At 39.0% G+C, this 12,232-nt stretch overlaps 2 protein-coding genes across 2 annotated transcripts; one reads left to right on the top strand and one right to left on the bottom strand.

The window, feature by feature from the left end:
- Positions 1–703: 703 nt before the first annotated feature.
- On the bottom strand, positions 704–7,016 carry LOC141600206 (protein unc-13 homolog). Its single transcript, XM_074420389.1, has 5 exons — positions 6,412–7,016; positions 4,751–5,617; positions 3,826–4,281; positions 2,801–2,990; positions 704–2,402 (listed from the first exon to the last, which is right to left on the bottom strand). The coding sequence occupies exons 1-5, from the start codon at positions 6,934–6,936 to the stop codon at positions 1,474–1,476; spliced, it is 2,967 nt and encodes a 988-aa protein (XP_074276490.1). The 5' UTR covers positions 6,937–7,016; the 3' UTR covers positions 704–1,473.
- A 1,404-nt stretch (positions 7,017–8,420) lies between these two features.
- On the top strand, positions 8,421–10,220 carry LOC141601882 (uncharacterized). The gene is made up of 2 exons (XM_074422191.1): positions 8,421–8,574; positions 9,229–10,220. The coding sequence occupies exons 1-2, from the start codon at positions 8,421–8,423 to the stop codon at positions 10,218–10,220; spliced, it is 1,146 nt and encodes a 381-aa protein (XP_074278292.1).
- The last annotated feature ends 2,012 nt before the right edge of the window (positions 10,221–12,232 follow it).

The following is a 12,232-nucleotide window of genomic DNA, read 5'->3' as shown; positions in this document are numbered from 1 at the left end:
AGATAAGGGTAAGGCATGAGAGGGACGTCGTAGTCTGAGGTGTCGGGTGCGGTCACCATTACAGTAGAGATTTTGTTGGTAGGTCTCAATGTAGTCAGTCACTGATGCGAACTCTGCTTCCACACGTCCGGGCAATGGTGGGTGGGAGAGGAAATGAGAAAGAAGGTAGAAAACTGAGAGGAGAACAAATAAGAGGGTAACATGATGCACATCGTTGCGTAAATCAATAGGTTATGAAATTTATAATAATTGTATATGCACTTTTTAGATTTTAACTCTCATAAGTTAAAAAGTCGAGAAAAAAAAGCAGAGGATTTTGAATAAAATTAACATAAACTTATAAAAAGTGTATGGTTAGACAAAGTAAAATTTTCTAAAATTTAGTAATTTACTAAATCCAAAAATACGTAAGTTCTTACTTTTAATAATATTTTTCGTTACCACCCGTGCACTGCACGGGTTCCAAAACTAGCTCCATATAAAAATAAAACATAGTTTGATATTATCAGCTTCGTGACAAAAAAAAATATTTATTTACTCAATTGTCTTTATTAGTTTTTCAAATGAAATATGAACATTCATGAGGCGACAATATTATAGTCTACAAGTAACACACTAAAAAAAGTAACACAGTATTTAATACCTTATGTATACTCTGCATGCATTGCGCGAGATCTAAATCCTAAACTAGTAATACATCATATTGCAAACGGGCCATAAAACCAACAAATATATTGAACAATCCTATAAAGAATTATGATTTCAGTTACATGAAAAACTGGCTGTAGAAGTTTGTAATAAATACTCGTAACAAAGAACAAATAGAAGTATGACCACCACAAGAGGACTCTCAAACCTATTATACTTAAAACTCTACACCGTAACATGCCAACCATTTACGCCGAACAAACAATCTCAAAGTAAATTGAACGGAATCAAAACAAAATGGAAACGCAGTGAACTCATCGAAGAGGATAAAAAATAAGGGCTGCTAATATATATAGACAACAAAAACGAAGACACAAGGGATCTACAAAATATGATCCAACATTTTGTTCTCCCTTGCCACCCGAAGACGCTTTAAAACTTACACCATCTTCCAACTAATTTACGAAGCTTTCTGAATGGCAATAGATGTACAAAATTTTGCAATCACTTATCAGCCAAGACCCAATATGGAAAACCAAATCCATGACAACATAAAACTCCCTTCTACTCTTTGAAGATGACCCATTTTCATCTTTTTTTTGGGCTAATTTAATAAAACTGGCTCATTTCTAAGCTTGTTGAGCTTTTAGGTGTGAAGTCTCTTTGACCCTCCCAACTCGAAAAGTCGAAATATAATGGAGGACCATTTCACTTCTAGCCCACATAATTAACCTTTAATATTTGTCCCAAAAGTAAATGGAGCAATACCAGATAATAGGAGGGGTTACCAATGTATCCTAGGGTGGCTTCACCAAGATACTGTAGTTACAGCTTCTTAGGCAGGTTATAAGTCTTCTTCAAGAACTTGGAAGCAGTAGCATCATTTCTGTAACACAAAACACGCAATAATGTGTTTGGTTCAGAAGGATTCCACTGACCTGAAGTCGGAGGTAATGGAAACCTCGATTTGGCAGAAGATCCATATGTTTCAAAGGTCACCCGCCTGAAACGATCAATGAGAGATTCGGTATCAGTCCGAAAAAGAGGAAGGACTTCCCTTGCTGTAGATGAATACTTGTTTATTAGATCAGAAGGCAATCCGTCTCCATTAGCCCAAAAAAGGTCTCTCAGGGCTTTGAAGTCATCCTCTATAATCTGTGAATCCTGAATAGAAAAAGCCCGGCTAGGCCCACCGGCAAGCAGAACCAACAAGAATCCATCACATGAAGCTTTCATAATGTCGGTAATGATCCTGGTACGTATTCTTTCGCTCACTGTGTCTGATACGATTAGAAGGTTCTGCTCAAGCTCCTGGAGGAAAGATTCGATTCTTGAGGATGATGCATCACCAACATATAATCCATCCCATAAAACTGAATTTAAATCATGGAAGACAAGTTTGTAGCCCACGGCTTCCGAGAGATGTTGGATCCCTTCTACACATGCACCTGGTGTCAACTCGAGCTTTTTCCCCACGGTACTGGAAAAGTCTTCTTCTCGAGCTGACTCACAGTTCCTTAAATGGGTGATAATTCTCTTCTCGATGATTTCCAGCTCGGATCGTATCCTTTGCAAAGTGTTTATACGTACACAGAGTTCTGGTACTCCGGAAACCGTCTCCCCATTTGCAGCGCCTTGAGAACTTTTTCTTAGAGAGTTCATTGACTTGTCTTTTTTCTTAAAAACACCCATCTTCGACCCAAAGGGACATCTGGTCAATGGTGGCATAGTTGGAAGATAACTGTTTCGCGATCCTGTGATGGAGAGACATAGAAATATCTTAGATTGAATCACCAAACGAAATTTAGAGGCATTGTTACTCCACCTCAGATTGGCTGACATGTCCCATTCCTACACTTGGACATTCTGATACTTTCTTTACTTTAGACCAAAACATGATAATTTCCAAAAAAAATAGTATATCCGATATTATGCCACCGTGTCGTGTTTGACACTTGCAGAAGAGTCGGACAAACATAGATTGCCATCACAAAAAATTTACATAAGATAGCCTACATGTCACACCGATGACCGACCCATTATCAGTAAATGGGGAATACGTAAGGGTATGGTTTAGCATCATATGGTCATACGTAACACCGTCCCATACAAGACTCACTACTCAACTATATATAGCTATATAGGCACATACCACAGCCAGATTTAGCTTTGGACACATAATACTGTAAACATCGGTCAAGACCAGCGATCAAATCAGGAAGCAGTGCTGGATGCATAGGAATAGGCAGCTGAAAGAAGGCGTCCAAATTATCATCTATCTTCCGTAGAACCTCAATGGCTGATGGGGCAAGTCCGTCTTCACTAGCCCGTGGATTCCAAACCTAACAATTTAGAAACACGTGTTGGGTCATATTCTGATAACGCTCACAAGAAAGGTTTTTGCAGCAAAAGAGGATAATGATACTACTATTAATAGCACACTGAAAAGAAAAAGGTTTTGACGAGGTAACTTGAAATTTTTAGTACCTCTCATATTTAACCAAAAAAAAAGGAGTGCCACACTTTAAACAATTTAGAAACAAGTATTGGGTCATAATCTGAAACCGGTCACAAGAAAGGTTTTTGCGGCAAAAGAGGATGATACTAGTGTTAACAGCACACTGAAAAAAAAAAGGCTTTGACTAGGCAACTTGAAATTTTTAGTACTTCTCATATTTAACCATAAAAAGACTGCCACACTTTAAAAATATTAATAAAAAGTTAGACAAGGTTTGTAAAGTGTCGGACACGTATTTCCATGTGTCGTGCAAGTGTCAGTGTCGGACACGGACACGCTAGATGGTAGAAGAGTTTGTGCTTCCTAGTTTGCTATTGCATAAGGACACTATATCACTCCACCATATGCGTAGACGTTGGCGTAACGGTTAACATACAGACCGGTTTAGTATAATTACTATAATATATTTTTCTGCCAGAAAGTGACAAGTGGCTAAGTACTCTGAAGAGCTTTTTTTTTCTGCCCCTACTATTCACCTTAGAGAATCCAATACAAGGGAAAACAATCTCTTCAGGAACTAAGAAACGGCTATTTTGCCACAATGCTAACTTAAGGAAAGTAGACAAGGCAAATGCACGGCAAGATAAAAAAGTTTTCTCTTCATAATCATCAACAATAATGCCCAGCATTTTAGACAATACAAGGTAGATAGGATTTACCTCTTGTTGTAGACTTATATCGACCCCTTCCTTCATCCTATCTAGTCTTGTTTTGATCCATACTTTGACCAAATTGGCTATAGCAGCTTCAGCCTCAAATGGAGGCATCTCACGGATAACCGCCTTGCCACCATCTTCACTATCCACTGAATCCTCAACTGCTGTTTGCACCAAATTCTGCTCCAACTTGTCAGCTGCTCTTAATATTTGCACGGCGTCGGGTGTCAACTCGCCTATCCCTGATATGAACTGCTTTAATTCATTCCCATAGCAAGCATGAAGGGTAGCAACAGCCACCCCAGCAGCCAATGGATGCCATCTCTTCAGTATTGGACTGAATACTTTCTTCTCATGAGCAGCAAGCTCACCGACATCCTTAGCCAAGATTGCAAGTATAGGAAGAGGGTTTGGTTGATTTCTTGATGCTCTCCGGCTCGAATCTGCTTTCTCCATCCTCTGTAATATAAAAAAAAAAAAAAAAACAGACATTGGTTCTAGTATCATTAATAAGCAAAAGCTTAGACATTGCTGAAACTACTGCCATCACTTTCTGCAATTCATGTAAACTATCAACAACAATAACATTACCCCGGTGCCTTAAAGACTCCTGCCTATAATGAGGTAAGGGGAGGTCAAATGTACACAACTTTATCCATGTTACGGAAATATGATTAGGCCCTTTTTGCATGACCCATGATGAAAATTGTGCTAGAATTGTTTCACAAATCACAATTAAAGAAGCAAGGACAGTTTTCTAAGTTATTTTGCGTTTATCCATTGCAGAATATCTACAACAAGCATGTTAAGTCTCTCTAAAATGTTACACATGTCCTCATCAACAACAACTCCACATTTTTTATTGCCAAATATGTAAAAACAAAAAATCATATCATCTAAGCAAACATGAAGCTCTACGTGAACTTGCCTGAGCAAATGCAGTCCGTAAAGATGAGCGGATGTAGGTGTCAATTCTACTGCGAGCAACATCAACTTCTCCTTTCCTCTTCCTACGATATTCATGAGATATATCTTCAACTAAAATCTTTGCTGCTGATATCCCGACTGAAACTATATTAGGCATTGTACTAATATTCAGACTATCAAATGTGTCATGGTATGCGAGCAATCTCTTCTCTACCCAACCCAAAATTGAAGTCAGTGTCGCACTCAGGAACTTTGAGTATGCTGGATCCTTTGTTGTCTTTGCATCCTTTGCAACTTCTTCTAGCTGGCCATCAACTGCAGATAAGAGTTCATTTTCAACTTGACCAGTAGCAACGAAACGGTTAAATAGTACCCACGTAAAACAGAGGTTATGCAACATCTGGTTAATGCCAAGAATTGGCCAAGTCTTCTTGAAAAGATCCATCAATTCATCAACTTCGTCAATGATTGATGATTCATCATTAACATCAAAGCATGCTTCCAGTAGTATTTCATAAAGGCAGAGATTAAGAGGGAGTCCATCTGCCCAGTGACATGAATCAGACAATCCATCTGCTGCCCTGCACGCCAATGCCACTACTGCAGTACGAAGAACTTGCATCGATTCATTATTTTTGCCAGTTTCAATTGGCCTCTCTAGAGCTCCTCGAATTATTTTTTGCAAACGCTGTGCAGAAGCATCTGCTTTACCGATCGGCTGGTAAGGATGTAGGACAAGGCCGGCTTCAAGAATTCTTAAACTTCGTTTTTGCCATGCTTCATACTCTTGTTGATCAGTAAAATCTGTTGCCTTGAGCTGTTGTAACAATTCTAGTGGAAGAACCAAATTGTCGATACGTTTACCAAGCTGAAAGAAGCACAAAAATATCAATTGAACAAGGATTAGAAAAAAAGACCAAAATGAACAAAAATTATGACGCCTGAAGGACTTTTACAAACGGAGAGATATAATTTGTAATTCAACCTAAATCTACAAACTCCATAAGTTAAAATTGAGATAAGAGACATATTATCAAATTTGATTGTAGTTGGGCGTTTCCATCCCCAAAGAAGCCAAAGAGTGGGGTAATATTTGTACGTGGATTATGATGGAATAAAGATGGGTAAGTAGAGCGTTTGCGCTTGTTTTCATTATGAAGTGGGAGTCAATTGATACAATTATTGGAATGAGGCTCTGTATGTTAACGCACATCGAAACCCCCTTATACCCTACTATTTGCGGGAGCCTTGACTTAATGCTATTGTTGTTGATGATTGTGATTGGGAAAACAGATTTGAAGCGCAAAAGCAGCGCTCAAGTAAAACTCGTGCAAATATGTGTAACCATTTGGGTATTATGCGCAAAAAACGTAATGAACAGATCTGAGTCTGTCATCTCTTGAGCTTAAAAGCTCTCAAATCTAGGGAATTCTGAAATTAGGGAACTAAATTATCACCAACAGTCACTCCTCAAATTCCAAATAGATCAAATAGAGCCATTATCACACAAATTACAACTATTCAAGTCTAATCAACTTCAATTTGACTTGCAAATCTACCAAATTCACCAAAATAATTCACTTCACTCATGCACCTACATTACCAAAATCCAACCAACAAAAAACTAAAATCGATCTGAAGGGAAAAAAAACAAGGAGAAACCTGGGAAGCAGCGATCCTAAGAAAAGCGCGACGAATACGAGAATCAACAGTCTCAGACACTCTCATTTGGACTCTCATAAGCTCACCAACAGTCAACACCTTACTAGTAGGAGTAGGACTCCCATTACTACTACTACTAAGCTCATGAGCACCGCCGCCATTGCTACTCCTCTTCAACACCAAGCTCGATGCAGAAGATCTCAACCCTAACGCCTTCTTCATCCTGCTCGCCGCCGTCGACGTCAATGACCGCTGCAAGTTCACCCCGCCATGGCCACCGGACCCGGCGGAGGAAGGCGAGGATGTTAGGGTTTTGCCAGATGAAGTGCGGCACGCGGCGACGAGGATTTCGTAGGCGGTGAGGTGGAGATCGGAGGGGGACAGGGTGGTGGTGAGGTCGACTGAGAATGGTGAGAAAAGAGAGGATGAAAGTGGTTGCCGCGGCGGAGATGACGGTGGCGGTGGTGTGGTTTCACGGCGAGATGACGCGGAGATGCCGGACCTGTCTCGGAAAAGGTATGACATTTTCCTAAGGGAAAGAGAAAGAGAGGTGTGGAAATATGGGGGTGACTGACTACTACTGACGATATTTTCCAACGCAAATCACAGTTTTAATTTTTTTTATTTTTTTTTATAAGATAAGAAAATTAGATTGAGATATAGGACCAACTTATCTCCACCATTTTGAATGAGAGAGGTAAGTTGAAGTCACTGACTTTCAAATCACCAGTAAGTGGATCATACATCCGATGTATTACCACCAGTTTTTAGTTTCTGAGCATTATAATAAAGTTTTTGAGTTTTGTTTTACAAATTATGAGTTTTTCTATAAAGTTTATGAGTTCATTCACTAAAATATTAAGCTCAAAAATTTACAATAAAACTCAAAAACATTACATACAAACTTAGTTAAATTTGGGTTTTGACGAAAAAAAATTAAAATGTAACTTATAAACTTTAATAAGCTCAAAAAAAATGAGTCCGTTTTTGAAATAATGCTCAAAAATAAAAGAATTGTCGTTTTGGGTCGGTTTTGAAAACAATTATCGAAATGGTGTCCACGTAGGCTCGGTTTTGACGAGCCTGTATGAGGCTTAAACACGCCATACGTATTGGCGTGTTTAATTCAAAGAACACGCCATATGTAATGGCGTGTTTAGGCAGTCCAAAAAACTAACCAAAGTCAGTAGCTGAAAAATATTAGCAAATGAAACACGCCATTACGTATGGCGTGTCTTAAGAACAAAACACGCCATTATGTATGGCGTGTTTAAGCAGCTATTTTTTCCAACCCCTTTCCAGTGGCTGTATTTTTGGAAAGAAAGAGAACCCGCCATTACGTATGGCGTGTCTTATAGAAGAAACACGCCAATACGTATGGCGTGTTTGCTGAGATTCTTTTTTTTTTTAACAACTTTCTTTTTCCCGTCACTTTCTACCACAAAACACACACCATTCACCATCTCCGCCTCTCAAACTCCCCAAGTGCGATACAACAAACCTCACTCCCCTTCTTATTTCTTCACCTCACACTCATCTCTCGGCGAATCTCCCGTATATCTCAGAAGCATTATATTGGGTTTTTGCTATTCAAATTATACATTCTACCTAATTAGCAAGGTAATTTAATTCTTTTAACTTATTTAATTTCATCTTTTGAATGTAGATTTTGCTTATTTTGTCTTCATTGTTGGTAATTATGTTGTTTTGTGCCTAGATCTACAACTTATATGTGTTAATTTAAGGTTGTTTAAAAAAAGCCCCAAATTTTCGAAACCCTAGTTAGGTAGGATGAACGATTTTTGATTTTTAATTGTTGTTTAGGTATGTATTTTAGGGAATTTAGGTTATTGGTAGTTGATTTATACTAAATTTGTTCAATTTTTTTTTATAGAATGGAAATTTGTGATTTTCCTCTTATTTGTTATTGGGATGGAGAAGTGTTGGAGCAAAATGGATGTGTAACCTATAGAGGAGGGAATCAATGTTTTATTCTAGCTAATACAAAGATGACATATCTTGAATTAGTTGAAGAGATTTATAAGGGAATCGGTGTTCAAAGTTTGGGTACTCAATTGAAGGTAATGATGAAATTTCCGAGTGCCGGGTGTTTCAAAATTGTTCCCCTTAATAATGAGGGAGCCTTTAAAGCGTTATGGGCAAGTATTCGTCATTCACATGCTCCTTCAATGGACATGATGGGGCATATTCTGCACCGCTGACCAAGTCAACACATTGAACAAGGTCAAAGATATCTACAGCAAGTCAACGGCTTAGACAGCCTAGCCGATGCATCCCATCGGCCTGTTAGCCTGGGTCCCGGCGTGACAACCTGCCAGCCGGGACACATACCCGCGTACTCATATCCAAGACCCCTCGGCGGTGAGCCAACATGGCCGCCGCCCAGCCATAGGTCCCTCGGCCGAGGGGTAGATCAGTCTTTCCACCTGCTAGCCACTTGGCCACTTGGCCACTACGTGACAAAAGGTGAAAGCCTATAAATACTCCTCAACCTTCATTGAGGAAAGGATCCACAACTTAACCTAATATCGCACATAAACTGGTATTATCTTCCTCATCTCTCTACAATATATTGCTCTAAATAACATACAACTTAATCCTTTAAGTTTACTGACTTGAGCGTCGGAGTGAGTACGCTTGGCGCAAAGCCAAGCCCTCAGTTCGTTCATTGTTGCAGGAGAGGCCGAGAGGAACGATAAAGACGAGAAGAATCCAACCAAAGACATTATTCTACAAGCCAAGGGTGGTAACGAATATCTGCTCCGGAATTACACCCGGAACCGGACATATTTGTAGAAGTTTCTACTAGTCAAATTGTCATTCCTACACCAAGTATTAGGCTAGATGATGTTGCTCAATTTGTTTCACTTGAAACTAATTACGTAAATGAAGGGGAATTTTATGGTAACTTACAAGGTGATGAGATTGATGAGGAATTGGCAATACTTGATGAGAATTTGTTGGCAAATGAAGAAGATGGTGATGATGATCTTGTCTTTGCTAGTGCTCCCATCGTTGAGTTTAATAAGATTGATCAATTAGATGAGGATGAATTGAATAGCTGGAAAACTTGGGAAAATATGGTAAGATATGAACATGGGAAAGAGTTTGTGGTTGGACAAGTGTTCCAAAACAAAGCTTCACTTAGCGATGAGGTGACATCATATTGTGTTAAAGCAAATCAATTTTTCAAAGTTGCCGAATCAAAGCCTAATACTATTACCTTCAAATGTGGCCGGATTCCTACACCATGTAATTGGCGGTTAAGGGCTACACAAAAAGACTTTCATTCTGAAGTTTTTACCATTGTGACATACAAAGGTCCTCATGATGAGTCTTGTGTTTGTGACATGGTACCTCAAGACCACATGAATTTGAAACGAGCATTCATAAGTCATGAGATTCGTAACCTTGTTGAGGGAGATTGGGGATATAAAGTAAATTCTGTTGTTACTTATATTTTAGATAAGTATGGTTACACAATTTCATACACCAAAGCTTGGAATGCAAAACAAAGAGCAATTGAGGAAATATTTGGAGATTGGGATAAATCATATGAGTTGCTACCTCGTTTCATGCAAGGCTTAAAAGAAACTAATCCTGGCACTATTGTTCAATTTTATACAACACCAACAACTAACCCAAATGTGCAAAAATTCAAGCGTGTTTTTTGGGCATTTAAACCATGTATTGATGGCTTTGAACATTGTCGGCCAGTTTTAAGCATTGATGGAACCCACATATATGGAAAGTTCAAGGGAACAATTTTGACAAACTATGTCAATTGATGCTAATAATCAAATTTTCCGGTTGCTTTTGCTATTGTTGAAGCCGAAAATACCGATAGTTGGCCTTGGTTTATGTCATGCATAAGAGTATTTGTTACCAAAAGAAGTGGGTTGTGTGTCATTTCCGATAGACACAAAGGGATTATGAAAGCAATGAGTGAAGTTGGTAGTGGGTGGGAGGAGCCGTATGCCTATCATAGGGTTTGCATTCGTCATTTGGCTTCAAATGTTAATACAAGATTTAGAAATACTGCAGTTAAAGAAATGTTTGGGTCAACGGCAATGCAATTACAAAACAAGAAGTTTGACATAGGATTTCGTCGCCTAGGTGAGTTGAATAGAGAGGCACAACAATATGTTGTTGAAATTGGAATAGAGAAGTGGTCAATTTGCCATGATGGTGGACATAGATATGGAATATTGACTACTAATTTGGCGGAGGCATTTAATAATGTTCTTAAAGGAGCACGTTTTCTACCCGTAACGGCACTCATAAAGTGTGTATTTTTTAGAGTCAATGCATACTTTGTTGAGCGACGTGAGTTTGCAAGGAAACGGTTGATGAAGGGGCTTCATTATAGTCCGAAGATTACAACCTTGTTGGAGGAAAATTGCCAAAAAGGAGCATACCATAAGGTTGTGGCTTTTGACCATGTCGGAGGGGTGTACCAAGTCACAACACGTAGAGGTTCTCGACCCATGTCACATGGTAACCATTTGCACACCGTTGATTTATCCAAGAGGACATGTACTTGTAACAAGTTCCAAACATACAAGTATCCATGTTCACATGTGTATGCGGTTTGTAAAAAGAAGGGTTTAAATGCTACTCAATTTGTGGACATCGCCTATTCTACCGGAGAACACTTAGCTTCATATGCTTCTAAATTTCACCCTTTGAAAGATGAGGCTTATTGGGGTCCTTACAATGGGCCTAAAATAGTGTGCGATGAGCAAAATAAACGGGGAAAAGGAAGACGGAAGAATAAAAGATTTCTTAATGAAATGGATGAGAAGAGTAAGAACAAGGTCACATGTAGTTTGTGTCGTGGTTTAGGCCACAATAAAAAAACATGTACTTTGAGAGTTAACAATTCACAAGGGTATTCTACTACTTACACTTGTCTTTAATTTTTTTTATTACCATAATTTTTTTAATTATTTGAACATTTATTTTCATGCTAATCTAATAATCTTCTTTTAAATGTGTAGGAATAATGGAACAACATCAACAACAAGGCCCGGTGAACCCGGAACTTCTCACACAACAAGAGGTACACCGGAGCAAGGCAATATTGGAAGGGCGGGACGTTGGTTCCCTTCGATGTAGGTCACACTTAGTTTCGCACAAGGGGTTTTTGGTAAGTGATCAAGTAGTTGATTTCATTAGGGACACTCGGTTTTTTTTTTTTTATTCATAGGTTAGTGGGGTTGAAGTTTAATGTGGAATTAATAAGTGCTTTGGTTGAGCGATGGAGGCCGGAAACCCATTCATTTCACTTGACTATTGGCGAGGCTCGTGACCTTGCAAGATGTTCAAGTGTTGTTAGGGCTACGGATTAGAGGGGATATTATTAGTGGACCAACCGCTTATAATTGGCCCTTGTTAATAATCGAACTCTTAGGCAAAACACCGAGTAGTCTTGACCTTAAGGGGCTTCTTTGAGGATTGGTTGGTTGTTAGAACAATTTAGTGGTCTTCCGGAAGATGCAAATGAAGATGTTCTACATCAATATGTGAGGGCATATTTGCTTATCTTAATGGCAACTATCATGTTTCCGGATAAGAGTGGTAATGACATACAAGTTATTTATTTGCCTTTGTTGAGGGATTTGAGCAACTTAGATAACTACTCTTGGGGAAGTGCCGTACTTGCTACTTTATATCGCAATTTATGTAGAGCAAGCAACGTAAAGTCCAAAGACATTGGAGGTCCCCTTGTTCTATTGCAATTGTGGGTATGGGAGAGGATTAGTATTGGTTGACCTACACTCACGAGACCCGTTAATGC

The sequence above is a fragment of the Silene latifolia genome, chromosome 9 (genome assembly GCF_048544455.1).
Source record: "Silene latifolia isolate original U9 population chromosome 9, ASM4854445v1, whole genome shotgun sequence".
NCBI classification, from domain to species: Eukaryota; Viridiplantae; Streptophyta; class Magnoliopsida; order Caryophyllales; family Caryophyllaceae; genus Silene; species Silene latifolia.
This window is presented reverse-complemented; position numbering and strand designations above follow the sequence as displayed.

Bases quoted from the DNA above. Each gene is read 5' to 3' on its own strand.
- LOC141601882 (XM_074422191.1), top strand. From the start codon at position 8,421: ATGACATATCTTGAATTAGTTGAAGAGATTTATAAGGGAATCGGTGTT. The intron at 8,575-9,228 runs GTATTCGTCATT...ACATATTTGTAG, and splicing joins CTTTAAAGCGTTATGGGCAA to AAGTTTCTACTAGTCAAATT.
- LOC141600206 (XM_074420389.1), bottom strand. From the start codon at position 6,936: ATGTCATACCTTTTCCGAGACAGGTCCGGCATCTCCGCGTCATCTCGC. The intron at 5,618-6,411 runs GTTTCTCCTTGT...TGCTTCTTTCAG, and splicing joins TTAGGATCGCTGCTTCCCAG to CTTGGTAAACGTATCGACAA. The intron at 2,403-2,800 runs GTATGTGCCTAT...TCTCCATCACAG, and splicing joins CAAAGCTAAATCTGGCTGTG to GATCGCGAAACAGTTATCTT.